Source organism: Vanessa atalanta, chromosome 21 (genome assembly GCF_905147765.1).
Source record: "Vanessa atalanta chromosome 21, ilVanAtal1.2, whole genome shotgun sequence".
Classification (NCBI taxonomy): Eukaryota; Metazoa; Arthropoda; class Insecta; order Lepidoptera; family Nymphalidae; genus Vanessa; species Vanessa atalanta.
In genome coordinates this window covers 7,286,610-7,306,650 of record NC_061891.1, presented here as the reverse complement: position 1 = coordinate 7,306,650, position 20,041 = coordinate 7,286,610, and the positions used below count along the sequence as shown (strand labels likewise).

The following is a 20,041-nucleotide window of genomic DNA, read 5'->3' as shown; positions in this document are numbered from 1 at the left end:
AATCTTGAAAGACATATAAAAGGGAAAAGGCATATTACTGCATAAATTAACAATAAGACAAAGCTAATCGCTATAACTTTACATTCTTATTTAGTTATCTTAAACTTATTTTTAAAGTAAATAATATTAGAACAATTTCTTAATATAATGTTATCTTCATCTATCTTAATATTAATCTTGTTTTTAATGATAATTTATTTAAAAAATAACTTTATTATATATATGTACTTATTTGTTTATTATATACTTCATTACATTAATTGTTTGACAATATTATTTTTTTAATTCATCACAAACATTTGAAGTAAGTATTATGTAGTTTTTAAGAAAACTAGTACTTTAGATTCATTCAATAATTTTTTTTGTTTACTTTAGCTGACAAAGATATAAAAATAACATTAAAAATTAATAAAAATATTATTTTTATGGATACCATTATTAGAATCTACTCATTCCTTATTAGACATAAGCATTGAATATCAATTGGAGAGTGACTCGTAATTTCTCAAGAATTACTTTTCTTTTCTAAAAGAAAGTGATTATTCCAATAATCAGTCATAGCTATTGTGTACTTGTACATTCTACAGTGTTGTAGAATGTACAAAAAAAACCTTCGATTATTAGCTGTCCATGAATGCACCATATCCAATAGCCAACAAACATTCAAAATATTATTAATCCATCTGTATTTTTTTTACTGATGGAATAGAAACTACATATTTGCTATTTAAATTTTAATATATATTTTTTAAATAGCTAGGTAATGTATAAATTACAATTTTAGACTTGCGCGTCCCTGCATTTGTCAAGTGTCAACGTCACTTGTCAACTTCGTCAAGTTCACATTCTTGATTCTACCATTTAAAACAAATTAGTTGCTAGAAATTACGAAGAGGAAATTTTTTGTTAGAAAATTATCAACAATTATAGTACATAAGAGTCTCTGCGTAACAAGAATTGAATAGACAATAATGAAAACGGGACCCTTGTACGGCATCGTTGCGAATTCGAAATCGCGAATGCGATGTGTTTTTTGTGGAGTTTACATACCGAAGGCTAACAAATGTATTGAAGAGCACACAAATGGTACGAAACATAAAGAGAATATAGATCAAATGGTCGAACATGGAATGATATATAACAACGAGGAGTTATATTGTAAGCCTTGTAACGTAAATCTCACTGAAGAAGAATCTGTTGCGTCTCATATTGAAAGTGATGATCACGCCAATTGGATGGCGGCTGTGGACAATTTAATAGAGGGCGAGTTCATCAACGTTGATTCATACCTAGCTAGCGAAAGTGAAGAAGTATTTTGTGAAGTGTGCAATTGCAACGTAAATTGTACTTTACAAAATATAGAAATTCACGTTAACGACATCGTCCACCGTAGCAATGTAGCTGAGAAATTGAAACCGTTAAATGGAATATTTCGCGTTGATAACGATGATGAGTTATGGTGCAAACTTTGTGATGAGTACATTGAGAATACGGCAAGAAGTGTCCTTGAGCATATTGATGATTCCCCCGAGCATGTAGAGTGGTTTATTGAGATTGAAGACCTAATAGAGGGTCAGGAAGTATCTATTCAAGATTTTCTTAAAGATGAGCATGAGAAAAATGCATATTGCAATAAATGTCAGATAGAAATATTTTGCAATGCTCAAAGTATTGAAGAACACGTCCACAGTGAAGCACACCTTAATCAATTTAGTTAATGTTTCACGCTAAGTGTATTCACTCAAAAAAACATTACGAATTAGCTAATTCAATCAGATAACAATTACAATGGAATCAATAATTATTTTTAAAAGCTTTTATTTCATTGCACATGTGTGGAATAAATGAACTTTTAAGCACATTCATACAAACAATTCGGCTAAAATTTTGCACACACACTTGCCACTGAGGAATGATATGATATGACATAAATAAATCCTCATATTAATAGTTTTTTTTTTTAATATATATATTTTTAATTTGATGTATAAATTACAAAGTTTGAACATTTTCCTACAAAAAAGCTTGTAATTCATTCTATTTATATAAATGTGTATTTAATAATCCTGATATGCTTTAAAACACCTTCAAATGTTTTGTTATTATTTTATTGCTTGGACAAGAATAATGACATACTTTCAAATATAATTTAAATAATTTCACATTATTATTTTTACTTATATTTATTTACCCCAAGTAATAACTAGAACATTCCATATGATTTTTTGACATTTTGTTTCTTTGGAATTTATCATTGAAATAAAGGTTTTACTATCTGCCTTATAAATATCATTTAGTAGGTTTGATTAAAGCAGGGTCAGATTTTCCATTAGGCAGTGCAGGTTAATGCATTGTCTAGAGGTCCCTAGGCAGGTAAAAATTGATGGATAAGTATTAAAAACATTTTTAATGAAATTGTTGAAGTCATATATCTATTTGATCAGGATGAGTGTATAACTGGGTCACATAATAAAAAAAGAACATTATTATAAATGAAATTGCAATATTTTCAAATAAGTATATAATAAGCTAGAAAAGGGTAAAGGAATTTAAAAAAAGCATTGACTGGGTGCTCCAATTTGGTTAATCTGACTCCAAGTTATAACACTAATTTCTCTCATTTTGTCATCATTGAATTGGCATTTAAATGAAGAAGTTTGCATTGACATTGTTTCACAAATTATCTAAATGAAATCTGTTTAATTTTACATAATTGAACATAAATATTTTATTTATAAATAAAACATAAGAAATCTAAAAATTACTTTTTTGAATATTTAACATAAAATGTTTAAGCTGGTAAATTTTAATGTGATCTAATGTGTCTTATGTCAACAGGAATTAAATTAAAAATATTGTCACCAACAATAATTATAATAATTAAAATTTGTGTATTTTTTTAAATGTGTTATAATACTTTTCAGAGGCTCTTAGGACTGAGGTGATTGATTGAAGTTATGTTTTGGAAAATAAATAAAATTGAATACAGCTTTTATTTTTAACGCAAATATTAAGAATAATTTAATAAAATAAAAAAAAAACAAAACATTAATTAAATGTAACTTTAATAAATAATATATAAAAATGGTATTAGTACCTTTTTTTATCTGGATCAGGAAGAAGTTATTGGCTAATAAAAAAAATACTATAAAGTAAGTGCCAAATACTTATGAACTTTAACTTAAATCAATAGTTTAATGGATATTCTTCGTCTTCTTCTTGAATGACACTTAGCCGATTCTCTTGTACATGAGAATGATCTTTCAAAGTTGAAATGGTAGGTAAAGATGGAATTGCTGAAGTATCGCTTTGCTCTCCTTGACGGCCCTTAACACGTTGTTCATCTAAATTGATTACTTGTACTAGATCCTCTGCACAGCCATCTATATGAGCTATTGCCTTGCATAACTCATTTTGTAAATTTCTGAAAGCCGTAATTACGTATTTGAGTCAGTGACAGAAGATGCCAAGTGAATGGTTAACTTTGAATTTTGATATTAATAAATAATGGTCGTTTATAATCGTCATTTATGGTCGTTGGAACGTAAACCTCATACGATGGATTAAATAACAAATTCGTTAATTGCAGGTTACAAAAGATTATTTTACGAAGATTGCTATGTTCTAGTAGATTTTATCGATTGGTAAAAATTAATTCGGCGCTAAAGTAGGTATATTGTCATACTGATCTCTGGGGCCTTATATAATATTTAATAATAAATGGCATAAAAATAATACTTGATTATTCTATATTTATGAAAATATTTTTAAATAGGCGATACACAACCAGAGAAACTGCAAAGAATCCGATTTTTTATAATATTACAAATGTTTTTGAATTTTCTGTTATTATTTCCAGATATGTTATTATTATTTTACGCATTTCGATCGATAATTTTGTCTGAAATCACAATGCTTTTCTTTTTCAGAATTAACTATCTATACACTGCAATTACAGTTATCTGATATACGCGGTAACGATGTTTTTTTTTCTAGCGTTTAAAAAAATACATAAAAAAATAGATATTATGTACATAATTCTCTCAAGATTATTTCTCAATACTTTTCCATTTTTTTTTAGTTGAGTTTGTTCGTCTCTTAACTTTCTGTTGACGTCGTCTTTTATAAGTTCCTGATTTGGTCTTTTTGTACGTTCGTTCAATCTGCCCTCGACGATATGTTCATGATCCATAGTCGCTATAAGAGTTTTTTCTGCTGATACTAATTCTTCCTCTAGCAATGTATAATCACGTATTGCCTAAAATATTTAATAATTTACAATAAAGCTTATGAATGCTATGTTCGGTTAAATAGGGTAGCGATGCAAAGCCAAACCAATCTAAGTTGCATGTTGAATTAAGGATAAAATTTCACTTGTTTTAACATTACAACACGAGGAACATGGGAATATGACACCTTGGGTGCACGTTTTAATTTAGCTTATATATCTGTTTGTCTAAGTTTATATTAATAATAATGTTGCTTAAAAGTAGTTAACGTCGTTTTTACTTTGTAAATGTGCCATAAATTTTGCATTCAGCATTCGCTTGGATAAGAATTATTATCTAATGAAACTTGCGTATAATTCGTGCTCATAGAGAGCATTGTAAGAGTATAAACATTACTTTTGAAAATAGAAAACTGAACAAAGAACAAAATTTAATGTTCAACAATATAATTATGTTTTGAGTTTTCATTCGGTTTTTAGATAAAATTAAATAAATAAAAAAATAAATCCAAATAAAAATAAATATTAGGTATATCCCAATCTGTTTTACATAACATTTTTAATTTGGTTATGGTGAGATTGTTTTTTCAACTGAGTCGAATTTAATAAAGAACATCCTGGATGTTGCTGTTGTTTTGGAATTTTTTAACCGACTAATTTTTTCCTCTTACATTATGAGATCTATTCATTTACCTCTTCTCTTTGCCATATGAGATCTTGCAGCTTGATTTTATTTGAACACAATCTTCTTCTCAGAACAGCATCTACTTTTGAAGCGTATGCTTGTGCTGCAATCGACAGCTGTACTCTAGCTTGTCGAACCTGAAACATCATCGCAAAATTTAATTAAAACTGACAAAGTGTTTTGATGTCACGATATTAGTACATGCTAGGTGCACTGTTATTATATAATATTAGAGACTGTTGATGTAATTCAAGAGATGAGATATGGTGCAATAGTATGGTTATTAGAAATATTATTATTTCTTGTATTTTTTTTAATTGATTGAGATGTGATTAATAATAATATATTAGCCGATTCACCTGATGTCGGGTTATGACAGCGTTGCAAAGGGCGTTAAGACCAGCTCTTTTTAAAGCAGCGCATCGTTTTAACCAACGTGCCACAGGAAAACCTCTGTGTAAGACATAATTATATTAAGTTCTTAAGGAAGAAGTTTGAAGCTAATTTAAACATGATACTCCAGCCAGTGTCTAAACATGTGCCAGAATTCATTTAATTTAACAGAAATGGAGAAAAATTTTAATCATTGCTAACTCGTGTTCCATACACTTGGCCTGGTGAGACTAATTTTAATATCTTTTAAGGAGGTAGACTCACAAAATAGTCTTCTAATGTAGGTCATTATTTAGGTCCACGACACTATGAAATTACTTCTTTGCACATTACACCGGAAATGTGCTATAATGCCTCGTGTGCAATAATTACAATGGTTCATTTGGTACCATGGTACCTACTACCTTTACTACTTTTTGACGACTTAATAAGTAATTATCGGGTAGTAAACATCTAGACGGTCTAGACGCCCAAAACCTTACGGTTATGGATATTTGATAAAAAGTAAAGTAAGTATTATTGCAAGTTAATATAATAGATTACTTCTTTCGTTTTTTCTTCTTTGTTTGAACAACTTCATTCTTGTAATCTTTGTTCGCGCACGTTTCGTCTATGAATAAAGATTGTGATTTATTGAGAATATCATTTTCTATTTTCTTCTTAGTTTTCTCTATTGAACACGTTTGTTTATCTAATTCTATAATAAGTTTTTGAAAATTGTTCTCTTGGCTACGGAGGTATTCAAACTCCTACAAGAATAAAGGGCGTTACACGATAAATATACTATATATACAATGTGCCAGTGACGTCAACGAATTAATTGATATATAATATTATATATATAACAATCAAATACATTCAATAACTTAGCCACAGAATACTTTTTTCATTTAATTAATTTATAACAACCTTTAACACTATCGGAGATTTTCGATAGTTTTATCAGCCTTATATTAAATATAATTATATAATCTTCGTTTCATTATTATTGTGATAACGTTAGTGCTGACTCTGTATAGCTTGAATTTAATTATCGCTGTTAATAAATGAAGCACACAATGTGAATTAAGACTTTATATTTTTATCTTAAAAAGCGACACGAAATTATATACGACGATACCAAATACATCGTCAACGCGAAAAATGTCGGCAGTTCAGTCCATGGTACCACTAGTTAATTTATTCTACCATTCACATTCGTTCTTTGTTTAATTGTGTGTCGATGTGAATTTACAGACATAACGATAAGAATGTAAGGAATATAACAATTTATAAAAAGTAGTCAAATTGTCTATGTCGAAATCTCATTGTCTTTGACTGGTTATTTCTATAACATTTGACAATAAACCAGAAGGCTGTTAGAGCAAGGTCTATGCCTGAAGTCTGTAGTAATAATCAATATATAGTCTTATTAGTAGCTAAAGAAGGCAAGCAATAATTAGTGATAACAATATTAAAATCTACACCTAATTTTAAAGTACCATCTCGTGAATTTGAACTCGTTCATAATTCGACAGTTTCTTTACCTCAACTATGGCTTTTTCTACTTTATCTGTTAGAGGACACATAGCTCCTGGCCGTGACGCTTCTCTAGAATGACAATTTAATTCATCCCGAATCCTCTGTACTACTGTATGCAATGCGTTTTGTTCGTATCTTAAAGATCCAATCGCTTCGACTAAACGCTTAAGCAAATCTTCTAAGACCCATCGCCACGAAGCTACATCAGATATTCTAATCGAGTAAATTTTTATAAGAACATTATTCACTTTACGTTCATATCATTTGTGCTTTTTATTATAAGACCTCGAAAATAAAAAAAAAAACTATAAATGGTATAAGTGCTTGAAGGTTTTACTATGACAAAATAAGGATAATGACAAAAAACATTGCTTGGAAAAATAACATAAATATTAATATGTATTAATATTTGCAACTGAACGTAGACATAAATTTTACGTATTGTGTCTAAGAAACCGATTGGAACAATCAAAACGAGAGCCGAAATAACTTTAGTGGATATAATATGGATTTTACCGGAAATTTTGGTGCCAAAACCGCTCAAGCAACTTTAATTTTTGGTGGACTTATTTAGGTTTATAATTCATATCGTTTTCGGCAGTTAAAAGAAACATCTTGAAGTAACCTACATATTGTGTCAAATGAAATATGCCACATATAATGTTGCAGTGTGGTAGAATATGATACAAAATCTTAAGAGTAGATGAGATTTTTCCAAAAGTTGGAACTATATGGGCTATTACTCGTTTCATACCTATCTTGAAGAGACTTTTTGAACTGATACTCGTTGGACTCTCTCGCGAAACTCGTAAGCATCAATAACTCTTGTGAACCGTTAATCTCGTCGACAACTCTTGCATTGAGCGCATCATTGACACTCCTTAATTTATTTATTCCACATGAACTTCCAAGGCAAGCGTCTGCACTGAACATTATCTTATTTACTTAAATAGACTAATTACTTTTGTAAAATTAAATAAGAAACTTTTATTTTAAGCTAAGATTTTGTTACGTCATTGACGTCAACTAAATATAACTAAATAATAAAAGTCAAAATGATTTGACAAAGCAGGTTCGTTTATATTAACTAAATTATTTTACTATAAGATAAGATATACTATATACTAGATATACTATATTATAAGAATCACTTTATTTCATCAGAAAGCTGTAGTCCCTAGTTTAGAATATCATTCAATGAAACCTCATAAGATGTAAACTAAAATAACATGACGTAATACACGAGCTGGTTGATGTGCTTCTCCTTTACGTTAAATCTAACAAGTTTTTCAACTTTATAATATTATTATAATAATACACTATAAATAAAAAGGCTTTATTTTAATAATTTTATATTGCTACGAATAATAAATATTACAGTTCAATAAATAAAATAGAAGATATTTTAATATTATTAAAAAAAAACATATTATATTATCATTTTTTATAATAACTATCTTTGAAAGCAATATGTATTGGTTTTAACATGACGAAGTAAACCAGTTCAGCAACCGATATGATGCTGAATCCCAAGAACAGGCTGAGGAGACCGCCAATGGCCCCTGGAAAAATAAATTCGAATTCAAGTAGTTTGCTTACAAAATATTTAACATGCCTTCAGGCAAAGAATTATATATGCACGCATGCAAATCTGTCACGAACTATTGACGTCGCTCAAATGATTCGTGTGGTAACACCCTAACTAGAAAGCAACCCGGTAAAGCCTAGTGAACCTCTATTAAAAATAACAAAGATGCATAAAAATGTGATAAACTGTTCCGTGAATTGAACATTTGATTAAAACAAAAGGAAGTCACATTTATTACGTCTGAAGAATCTACGACTTTATTAAAGGGAAGTCCCTTTCCTAAAATAATAAACGGTCACACTTTACAAAATGCCCTGTAGGGATAAATTCCGAAGACATAGAAGGCAATTCCGTTGTTATGAATTGAATATTTTTGACCCATTTATCAGCAGCGATACATTTGTTCTTGGCTAATTTTATCTGCGTGGAAAATAACGCTTTTAGCATTTTAACTTAATTTAATTTTGTCGAGCTACTGTTTCGATTCTATTTTTGCAAAAGTGATTTATAAAATTTTCTTAAAAATGACTTAATTGGTTCTGCGGTGTTATTCTGTACGGTACGAACTCACTTATTATCGAAATAGTGAAATGTTGACTTATTTTGATACGTGTGTCGTGTATCTTAAAATGTTTTAAATTTTAGTATTTTTACAAATCGCTTAACACTTAAGACTTTACTCGCTCGTGTTATATATAAAAAAAAAAAAACTGATACCGTTGATTACAAAAATTTCAGACTACAAACCTGCGAAATAATAGTCATCGTACTGAGCGTGACGATGTTGACCCAGGAACATGTCATCGTAGAAGTGTATATTTATGTGTGTCTTTTCTCCTCTGAAAATTATAATATTGAAAGATATTCATCGGTTTTTTTATATATTAATTATATATCATATAGTGCATCAGAGTGAAATCTTTATTCACTTTTGTAATCCGATAGGAGGGCGAATCCGAAGCGACCGGAAATAGTTAAGGTTTGTCATGCTTTCCGAGGCCCGGATTTTACACACTCTCTTTTCTTTCTTTCAACTTCTATATTCCGGCCTCTTACTGAGAATTTATTGATTCTAAAATCTAATAAGTTTTTTCGGCCCGACTTGGGTCTATAGCTCTGGATCACGGGAACTGAGGCCTTACATCTAGCCATTAGATCGACGAGGTAGTCGAGGCAAATATACATAATATATGAATATACACAGACGAATTCAGAATATCCTCCATCTTTAAGTCATTAAAAAAATTCCAAAACTCACTTATCTGATTTGCCCACGTTTGCTTTACCACTATTATGATCTCTAATGAGGTCGGAATAGTAGACCTGCGTGGAGTACAGAATATCATTACAGGCTGGGTAGCAAGAAGTTGCACCCTCGTGTGGCTGCCTTTGTTCTTCACTGTCTGCATAATACGCATAAATTAGCTGTTCCCCCACTTTAACTGCAATAAATAATATAGTTTTAAAGCAAAACCCGGCAGAGCTTCTGTCTGTATATATAGGTACCTATTTTGTTGGCTATATATAGGTTGAGCAGAATAGAACTTGATATATAACAGCGTCATCTAGTGGCAAGTTACAAGAACTAAAACCTTCAGGAAAATATATTTTCATGGTAATCGATCAATCAGCGTTGAAGAACAAACATCTGTTTTTATATATAAGATTCAAGTAAACTCTGGAAAGCACTTTTTAATCATGATGTCACAAGAATTATCGTAAATGGTAGCTTTAAATTTAGCTATTACCGTTTCGGGGTGTAATTTAACAAGTATACTAATTCTAATATTCAATTTAAAATATTTTTATATATAAGATTCAAACAAGCTCTGATAAGCACTTTTGAATCATCATTTCACAAGGTAAGTTGTAGCAAAAAGGTAAGTAGGTAAAGGTAATAAGTGGTAGCTTAAAATTTAGTTACCACCGTTTTAGGATGTAGATTTTATTTAAAATAACTTACTAGAAAGTCTGTAGTTACTCCTTGTACGTGATGTTGATTCCAATATTAAATAAAAATCTGAGGATAGTATCCCTTACCTTTAACTTCTGCAACGCATTGGAAATCCAATTTAGTTGAACATATCGGATTCCATACGTATTTTCCTAAAAACAAGACAATGTTATAGTTAATTTGACAATGAAAGCATTAAAAACTATCGCATGTTTTTAAGCATTTAATTTCTATTGTTAAAAAGTTACTGTTTAATAATATATATGTAGATATAAAGATCAGATGTGTAAAAATAAATGATGGGATTTCGTTAAAAAAAGGCAGTTTCAACATATACTCTGTTCCAATCATAAGAGGAGTAAACCCAAACAAACAACAATTGACACCAAATTGATGCGATATCATTCCATGTCGAGTGCATGATTAATCTATGATATTCAATATGGATTTGAGAAAAAATGTCGTTTTGAACTCGACAAAACTGTGTTTGGAATTTTGGAAATAAAATAAAGCGGATATAAGTAGTTAAGTGTAATAGTATTGTATTATAAATAACTATATATTAATCATTAACTCTTAGTGCTGCACAATATAGCTAAGTTACAAATCGCAGGAAATACGTGAATCTAAGGTCTGTTTATCTTTATTCCTACTTCGATTGGAATAGGTTATATAATAACGCCATATTAATTCTAACCAATAGGTCGTTTTTTTTTAACTTCGGTGTCTAATAGATAACTGACTTGGTGATAAGGCCCACGTGGGTAGGTATCATTTCATACATATATACAAGGAACATAACTTCTTAGTTTCCAAGGATGGTAGTATATTTGCAAGATTGGGGTGAATGTAGGAGATTTTGACTGGCAAATTCCAACATTTGAATTTGCCAGTCTTGTCTACCTATGAATAATAATTAAATTAATCGATTGTATACTTGGCCAATTATACAGTACGCATCTACAGTGTTTCATAGTTTCTCGAATTCTCAGATCTAATTTACAATTCGTATCCGTATAAAATTCATAATATTGAAGTTTTCTTTCGTTCTGGAAAAAACATTGCCTCTGATCTGGAGACAGTGCTCTTAAGGACGTGTCTGTCTTGTATGTTATTGGTGAAACTTCTATAGTCGTCATCCTGTCCATGGGTAGGCGTAATATGGTACTAGTATAAACGTGATCTGTTGGTGAGCTGATCAAAACCTGTAAATGAACTTCACTATTACTTTACTTTAAATTAAATATATATAGATCCTTTATGGTTGCAATACTGTTGCTATGTAATATTTAATGAATTTCATCTATGTATATAAATATTACTGAGTGTATTTTATTTCTTTGTAGAGTTTTGTGCCAGCCCGTCTGGTCAGGTACTACCCATTTATCATAATATATTCTAGTGACAAGCAGTAATACTTAGTATAGTCGTATTTCGATTGAAGGATGAGTAAGCCAGTGTAACTACAAGGAATTCAATATTCATCTCAGTTCCCATTTTTAGTGGAGCATTGGTTATATACGAAATGGTTCACATTTTATACGGCGTCAATGTCTATGGGTCTATGGGTAATGGTGGCTACTTACCAAGGAGTAGCTCATTCACAATCGTTTCTTGAATATTTCATAAGACGTTTAATCACTAGTTCTAGTTTTAAAAGCACCTCTTGCCTTAAATTTGGTAAATTAGCTAATGTAAACATAGTAGATTAATTACTTACATTGAATCCAACATTATTTCCATCACAATCATATTGATGTTCACTTGTGTTTAAATATAGTTCAATACTTAATCCATTGACTTCTCCCGACGCCATAACCCTGAGGGGTAATGTACCAGGTTTTGGAGGAAAAACCTTTGGATAACCGCTGTCGAGATCCCATTCCAGAGGATCGGTAGAAGAGATTCGATTGAAGGTTTTCTGCCAAGCTATTGTTTCATTTGTCCTGAACAAAAAAAAATATTACTCAACGAAGCTATTATTATCTTGGCCCTTTCTTGTATAACGAGCTAAATATAGATTTAATTTGTCACAGGACCATTGTTAAAGAGTATTTTCATTTCAGTTATTAAAAACGTACAATGAATTGTTTTTATAATTTAATCTCAACTGGTTTACAACACGCACAAAGAATACACAGAATTACATTTAAGTACTTAAAAATATAATTAAATATTATTTATAATATATTTAATTTAGCGAGGTAATATTTCTGGTATGAGGTTCTTTTAATCATGTTATTGAACTAGACAAGCGGCGAAAGCCTTTGTTTGATAATTTGATAGTCATATTATTAATACTATTATTATTACGAGACTAAATAAATTAACTATTGTAACCAAAATATCTTATATTATATATTACAGTAATTGATACTTTTAACCGTATAACTTCAATGAACAAGTATTGTTGATCAAAGTCTACCCATAATAAAAATTAGGATTAATGTTTTAATGACGTGAAGTTTTATAAAAAAATATGAATTTTAAATTAATATAATAATATTACATTCCGTTCAATGGTAGGCTGTTGAATGTGTAACAGAGTCCGTACTCAGTGAAGATAGGCTTCAACAGTTTCTCACAACAGTCATTTCTAAACCAAGCCGTATCGTATCCAGAGCGCCAATGACATACTTTCACTAAGTCTGAACATGTTGGCGATCCCTGAAATTAATAAAAATTGATATGAAAAGGCGAGATTATGTCCTTCTTTTTCATTGGGTGCCTGCTCGACTAGCAAAAGTTGGCAGTCAGTTTTGTATATTCCTCCCTATTTCTGGAGAGGCAAAACAGCTCAGCGTTACTTGCGATTCACGCGCACTCCCTGGTCTATATCTAGATATGTCCAGTTCCTATATTCGAATAGTTATCGAACATGAGTAACCAATATAATCAGATGGTTTGAATTACGAATAGCAAATTGTTACAGTCTTTCTTCAAGTACCAGTTTCTCTCCTGCTCGAACGCAATTCACATATACGCGACCTCAAAACAAATTTAACAGGAAGTTTATGAATTACTCCTTACAGCCAATTCTACTATCCGTAATAAAAGCGAATCGTTTCTTGAATATAATAACCGAATATAAGTGGCATTGCAACGTACGCCGGTTATTCGCTATTTTTTACCAGTTATGAAATGGTCTCACCTTTAATATGAAATCTTGTAACATTTTGTTTTCTACGACACTGAGGCGTTCCTCTCTTTCGAATTTTCTTTCATCCATTTGAGGGCATACTAAAGATGCGAAAAAACTTTCCATACTGAAAAATATAATATTACGATACTTACATATTTTTATTTATTGTGTGAGTTATTTGTCTCATACTCAGCCAAAAGTGAACATAACCAGACCAGAAGTGCTTTCACAGTATATTAATTATAAGTTTTAAATTTCTTTTTCTAATTACGTAAAGGTTAACCTATTTAGTTTTTAGTGTCGTTTTAGTCTTTTCAATCTAAAAAACATTTTATTACGGTACTATTAGACTGTCAAGTGTCTTTTAAAAACATAAATCTTTGTAAAAAACTTAGTAAAACGAAAACAAAGATGTCAAATTAAAGTACTTTTTACTGTTTCCCTGAACAATTGGCCTAAAGCCATTGGCAACTTTCTATATTATCACGGGCTCATTTCAATGCCGTAGTACTTAGCTTGTCAATAACCTATAGCATTCAAGGGCTGGGCGGACCGATGGCTGAAATGATGCGCTATTTTTTTTTTTAAATAAAAGGGAAAAAAGAATGCTTGTAATGATAATTTGTGAAAAAAATAACCAACTCACTCATTTAACTTGGAGACGTTTGCAAACGACAACTTGATATGCAAGTGAGGACATAAAACCACACTCGGAAAGGGAACAGCCCATATCGGTGTTGGCAAAGAGTCAATAACGTTGACGAAGGGAGTGGATGTCCATTTGCTAACCAGCTGTATGATGTTCATGGCGCAGATGCTGATACTAATAACAACGATGATAATCCAAGTTACTCGCTCGTTGTGGCTAAACGAAGGTTCGAAGATGTACCTATATTTTTTCAAAGGGTTAAAATAAATACTAAATTATAGAATTATAAATCTTAAAATTAAAATTTTAAGATCTATTGGAACTTCCTAAATATAAATATACTACAATGGATTTGGAGAAACAACATTTTTAATATTTATTCTACAATTGCAGCTCTATGTGGATAAATAACACGCTGAACAAAATTGTTAAGACTAAAAAAGAAAAGTTAAGAGGGGATCTCATTCTTTAGAGTAGACTATTTAATATAATCTTCTGGTGTGGGTTTAAAAATAACAAGTAATATATAGGAATATAAAAAAAGACATGCATCGATTTATCTTTGTCAACTAAATAACAAAGAGCCATAAATACCACACCCACAAAGAATTTCTTACCATGGTATGATTATCATAAATTTTATTTCATGCCGTTTTCAACTATGGGTTCATTTGAGTTAAAAATATACAGACATCATATGTAAAAAAATAGTACATAAAGAAAGAAAATAAAATTTATATAAATATTTTTTTCCCGCATCGATGTAGACTAGACCAAAGTTTTAGGTAGGACCTGTAGGTCCTCGCCGATAGCAGCTTAAATAGAAAAAGTACTGGATCTGTCTTTGCCTGAAGCCGTTGTTGCTGAGATATTGGAGAAGAATTCAGAGAAACAACTGTAGCGCTACAGAAATGCGACTACTTCATGAGAAATAGTATTAAACTTTATTTTTACAGCATTGTAGCTGCGTTTGGTGAACCTTACCCACACTTGCGAAGTGTAACAGTGCTGGCAAAAAGTTTTAAATGAGGTCACAGGTGAAATAGATGCATTACAATTATATATAGTTAAAGGAAACTTATATTTGACTGAAAGCGTTTTCATTAAAATATTTTTTTTATTAAAATCTCGACGTTACCAGAACTTAAATAATATAACTCAATTGTCTAACTATTTCCTGAGAGGTAATTCCAAGTATTTGCAACAAATTAAGCGATATCTGACACAAGAAACCATTTTACGGGCGTTTGGTTCCGTATTATGTAACTCACTTTACACCGTGGAGGGATCCTTCATAGAGGAATTGTTTGAACCCTCTCAATACCTCCCTTAACCACAGTTTCACGAACAATGTGCAAGCTTCAGTTCTACCAGATGATTTAGTATCATTTTTCTTATTCCTTAACACTTCAGGACTTATGTATTTAAAGTCCTTTATGTAGAAATCTCTTAGATATTGACTGCTCGTTATGTAGTCCTTTCTTTTCATAGTGAAATGGACTTTATTTTTATTATTAACTTTCGGCATCTTCGTTTTAAGTTATAATTCGTTTTGCGAAAGCTATTATTACGCGCATAGAGAACACTTGTAGCTCTTGAGTGAGCTTCGAAACTAAATAAAAGGCACTTCCGCTAATAGCAAGTTGTTTTGCAATTTCCCATTAAATACACTCAAACGATAAATACTTGTCTCTTCATGAGAATTTATAGAATTTTTTTTTATCGTAGATTGTTTTCTTGAAAACCAAACATAATACTTTTAAATTTCAACTCATATACAATCAATATATATTTTACATTCAGTATGAAATTAAATATGTAAAAAGGTTAAATTCAATGACGTAAATGTAGTTATTTCGAGAACAAAAAAGCGATTTCATTATCGATAGAAAAGCTGCATTTGATAGAATCATCTCTAAAAAAAAAGCGGACCTAACGACTTCAGTCCTAATATTATAAATTCTACGGGTTATTCTTTCACTAAGCCGAATTTGATAAAATTTGTTGAATATAAAGCAAGCATTAACCATTTTTATACCTAACGCGAGCGAAGCCACGATCGAAAACTAGTGTTTAGTAAAATAACAAACTGAAGTGACAGTGGGTGGATCATGTATAACGTACGCCAACACTCCGCAGGATGCCTTCCAATTAATAAAAAATATCTAATAACTATATTAAATAACTTGTTAGTCGTGATTTTATAATTGAAAACGACGTGTGTTTAGTAATGATATTACTTGGTGCAAGCCCGTCACGTAGGTATCACCCACTCATCATATATTCAATCGCCAAACAACAATACTTCGTATTGTTATGTTCTGGTTTGAAGGGTGAGTGAGTCAGTGTAACTCGAGGCACAAGGGACGTAAAATATTAGTTGGAGCGCAATGACAATGTAAAGAATAGTTATATTATTGTTAATTTTTCTTGCAGCGCCAATGTCTATTGGCGTTATGACTATGACTAAAAAAAGTATATTGGTTTGTATCTAATTCTTGAAGTGGGCTACAAAGATTTATTGGAAGAAGAAGATGGCTTAATATGCATATATGGAAACCTAGAGAAGCGAAGACGCGGACAAAACTGTGTCCTATGTTAAGCGCAGTTTCGTATTAAAGTGCAATTGACAAGTAATACATTTGAATGCACTTAACACTATTGTGGTTATTTAAACACCCTTACATTAAACAGTTTAATGTACTATAAAACCGCCCACCGACCCACCAACCCACTGACTTTTCCTAATGACACAATTGCTACAATTATATTAAACACTTGAGGGTCAGTAATGAAATGAAAATGTGTTTTTTTAATAATGTATTAGAAACGTAAAACGATTGATGAAGCCTTGTTTTGTCTTAATAAATATAAAATTAAATAAAAACAATTAAAGTTTTGGTTAATGTCTAACTCCTCCTCTCAAGAAACTACTGAATTCATTTTATCTAAAAACGTTGTTTCGTTTAGGGAAAAGGAGTTCGCTTTGAGCTAAATCCAAGACGCGGCTCCAATCTAACCCGTAGATTATTAGGCAGAATATTCGTTGACATATGTACATAGGTTTTCTTAATAAGTTTACTTTCGCCTTCGAATTATAATCTGGATTTACTCTTCCGTTAAAAAGTCACATGTACGCCATCTCGACTTTTGGAAAAAGATTAATTTACTTATTCATATTTTATGTTTGCAAAATTTATTTATAAAGTACATCCGTTAAAAAAGTATCAAAACTATACTGTTCTCTATAGAGACCTGAAACCGTAGGAAGTCAAATGCTCATATTACAGGAAGAAAGGATTAAACACATATTGAAAGACAACATTTTTTACATTTCCATTAACTTAATAAAAAAAATTCTAGTCATCTCATTTTTCGTTACACGTTTGTTAATGATGATGATATATTTTAAAATGACGCACTTACGCCTGAAATACATAATTTTGAATGAAAATGAAACAACAATATATTATCTATACTAATATTATAAATGCGAAAGTAACTCTGTCTGTATGTCTGTTGCTCTTTCACAGCCAAATCTAACTATATGAATTTCGTAAAATTTGGTACAAAGCAAGTCTGAACCGCAAAGAAGGATATAGGCTACTTTTTTTTATTAACACCTGTCAATTAAAACGTGAGAAAAGTCGCGGGCGAAGAGTAGTTAGACATAAAAGACTATACAATTCATAAACATGACACTTTCAAAAGTTTAATTGACATAAACAAAATTGCGCATATTAAATTCTATCAAGATGGCTTTCCCAACTTCGTACGGCTGTAATAAGGATTGAATATATATTTTTTTAAAACACAAGTAATAAATGTTCGCTAATGGATTTATTCGCCTTTAATAAATCGTAAAACAAACTTATACTATGCACGGTTTCTTTAAATATTTCACTATATATGCTTTAAATGGGCTTTGTTCAAACCCCTTTGGAAAGGTTACACTCATCAAGTATTCTACCGCCAAACAGCAGTACTTAGTACTGTTGTGTTCGGTACAAGGGACATGACATCTTCGTTCCCAAGGTTGGTGGCAATGTAGGGAATAGTTAATGTTTTAGATTTTTTGGCGATTTACAAACCTATCATATATAAAGTTTTTGGTTTTTATACTTAAAGCAGCATTCGTTCCAAAACGCCTGAGACGATAATTTCCTCTTGGAATACTTTAGCATACATCATACAACTCACAAAATATGTAATAAATTGAGATACTATATAGTTTATATCAGAATGTACATATATATAATTTTAATCAAGGTTTTTTTTATGACATTTGTAGGCGGACGAGCAAATGGGCCACCTGATGGTAAGTGGTCACCACCACCCATAGACAATAGCTATGTAAGAAATATTTACCATTCCTTACATCACCAATGCACCACCAACCTTGGTAACTAAGATGTTACGTCCCTTGTGTCTGTAGTTACACTGGCTCACTCACTCTTCAAACCGGAACACAACGATATTGAGTACTGCTGTTTGGCGGTAGAATATCTGATGAGTGTGTTGTACCTACCCAAACGGGCTTGCACAAAGCCCTACGACCACGTGTAAGTTGCATATAAATCGGATCAATAGTTTTATGTGAATTGGGAATAAATAATTAATGTTTTTAATTCGTTCCTCATATGTTTTAACGATATATTACGTATCGTTCTAATAAGTTGCCTTACGTAATTTGTTAATATAATATGTTGATGTCATCTCGGGTCATTGACAGATGATAACGATAAAACTTTTGGGGATCAAATAACACTTGAGAGTTAGAATAGTTTAAAGAAAACATTTCTTTAAAAAAAAATACTCGTTTTTTTTTAAATCAATAATAAAACAATTGAATAATTAATATCATAAAAATTATATTAATTATTGTATAGAATTATTTGATGTAACAATTTTTAATAAATAAAATAAAAACTAAATGAATAATTGTACTTTAACAATAATTATATTTATGCTATCACCAATCAACTGAAATAAGATATAATTTACAAACTTTAATAGAAATCTTTAATTAATGGTAATTTTAAGTACACGAGTAATCCTTCTACAAATTGAGATAGACACTGTATTCGATTATCATAACAAAATCCAACTCAAAAGAATAACTTGTACTTTTTTTTATAAAGTATCAAGATTTCAACGTCGCTGTACATTCTAATAGCATCACATGTAAACATACACTCTATTATATGTAACTTTTATATACCAGTTGTCCAGTTACTAACAAATTACGTTCAATTTACTCGTGCTATTGTTTGTGTAATTATTAGGTAAAGTAATTTTTCTTTAATTATTTCATCTTTACTAGTTTCGTTCTTAATTTTATACATACATATGTGTGTACTAAATATATTTAATGTGTATGTTTGCGTAATTAAATTTGGAGATAACTTTTCAATGATTGTTTTTTTTTTAATAAATTGGTACCTATACATAGCGTCTGCTATTTTTATTGCCACAGATAATAAAGTTTGAGGCAAATAATATTGTTTTTTTTAATTCGAAATATAAACTCGCTTTATATCTGATGTTCCAATTTTAAATAGTTTTAATTAATTGAAAATAATACATTTTGTGTACTTTTAATTCCAGATATGGCGTCTTCGGGTAGAATATTGTGTTCCTTAGTGATACTGTTATCATTAGTGTACAAATGTAAGTGTGTTTTAACCTGTATAATATTTAGTTAATCATGTATTTATTCACTATAAGAATCATATACGGACTACATTTTGTAGTTCATAAAAGTTTTGGGGCTGTTCTTGACAACGAAATATCTTATCAATTGCCGATGTGAAAAAGTTCTTCATTAATTAAATATTTGTGAAGACCATAGAAAGATCTTCTTCCTTATAAATACTACGAA

The 20,041-nt window shown here is 30.6% G+C and overlaps 3 protein-coding genes across 3 annotated transcripts; 1 reads left to right on the top strand and 2 right to left on the bottom strand.

Annotated features, from left to right (window-relative positions):
* Positions 1 to 753: 753 nt before the first annotated feature.
* LOC125072301 lies at positions 754 to 2,857 on the top strand. The gene has a single exon (XM_047682876.1). It carries the CDS (start codon positions 972 to 974, stop codon positions 1,716 to 1,718), a length of 747 nt encoding a protein of 248 aa, XP_047538832.1. The 5' UTR covers positions 754 to 971; the 3' UTR covers positions 1,719 to 2,857.
* Positions 2,858 to 3,186: 329 nt separating this feature from the next.
* Positions 3,187 to 7,760, bottom strand: LOC125072220 (tektin-3-like). Its single transcript, XM_047682746.1, has 7 exons — positions 7,582 to 7,760; positions 6,833 to 7,040; positions 5,850 to 6,055; positions 5,273 to 5,366; positions 4,922 to 5,050; positions 4,035 to 4,258; positions 3,187 to 3,424 (listed from the first exon to the last, which is right to left on the bottom strand). The coding sequence occupies exons 1-7, from the start codon at positions 7,758 to 7,760 to the stop codon at positions 3,187 to 3,189; spliced, it is 1,278 nt and encodes a 425-aa protein (XP_047538702.1).
* Positions 7,761 to 8,264: 504 nt separating this feature from the next.
* Positions 8,265 to 18,594, bottom strand: LOC125072219 (pickpocket protein 28-like). Its single transcript, XM_047682745.1, has 10 exons — positions 18,583 to 18,594; positions 14,158 to 14,400; positions 13,521 to 13,635; positions 12,879 to 13,036; positions 12,090 to 12,315; positions 11,307 to 11,574; positions 10,456 to 10,521; positions 9,674 to 9,857; positions 9,163 to 9,254; positions 8,265 to 8,389 (listed from the first exon to the last, which is right to left on the bottom strand). The coding sequence occupies exons 2-10, from the start codon at positions 14,316 to 14,318 to the stop codon at positions 8,265 to 8,267; spliced, it is 1,395 nt and encodes a 464-aa protein (XP_047538701.1). The 5' UTR covers positions 14,319 to 14,400; positions 18,583 to 18,594.
* Between the last annotated feature and the right edge of the window lie 1,447 nt (positions 18,595 to 20,041).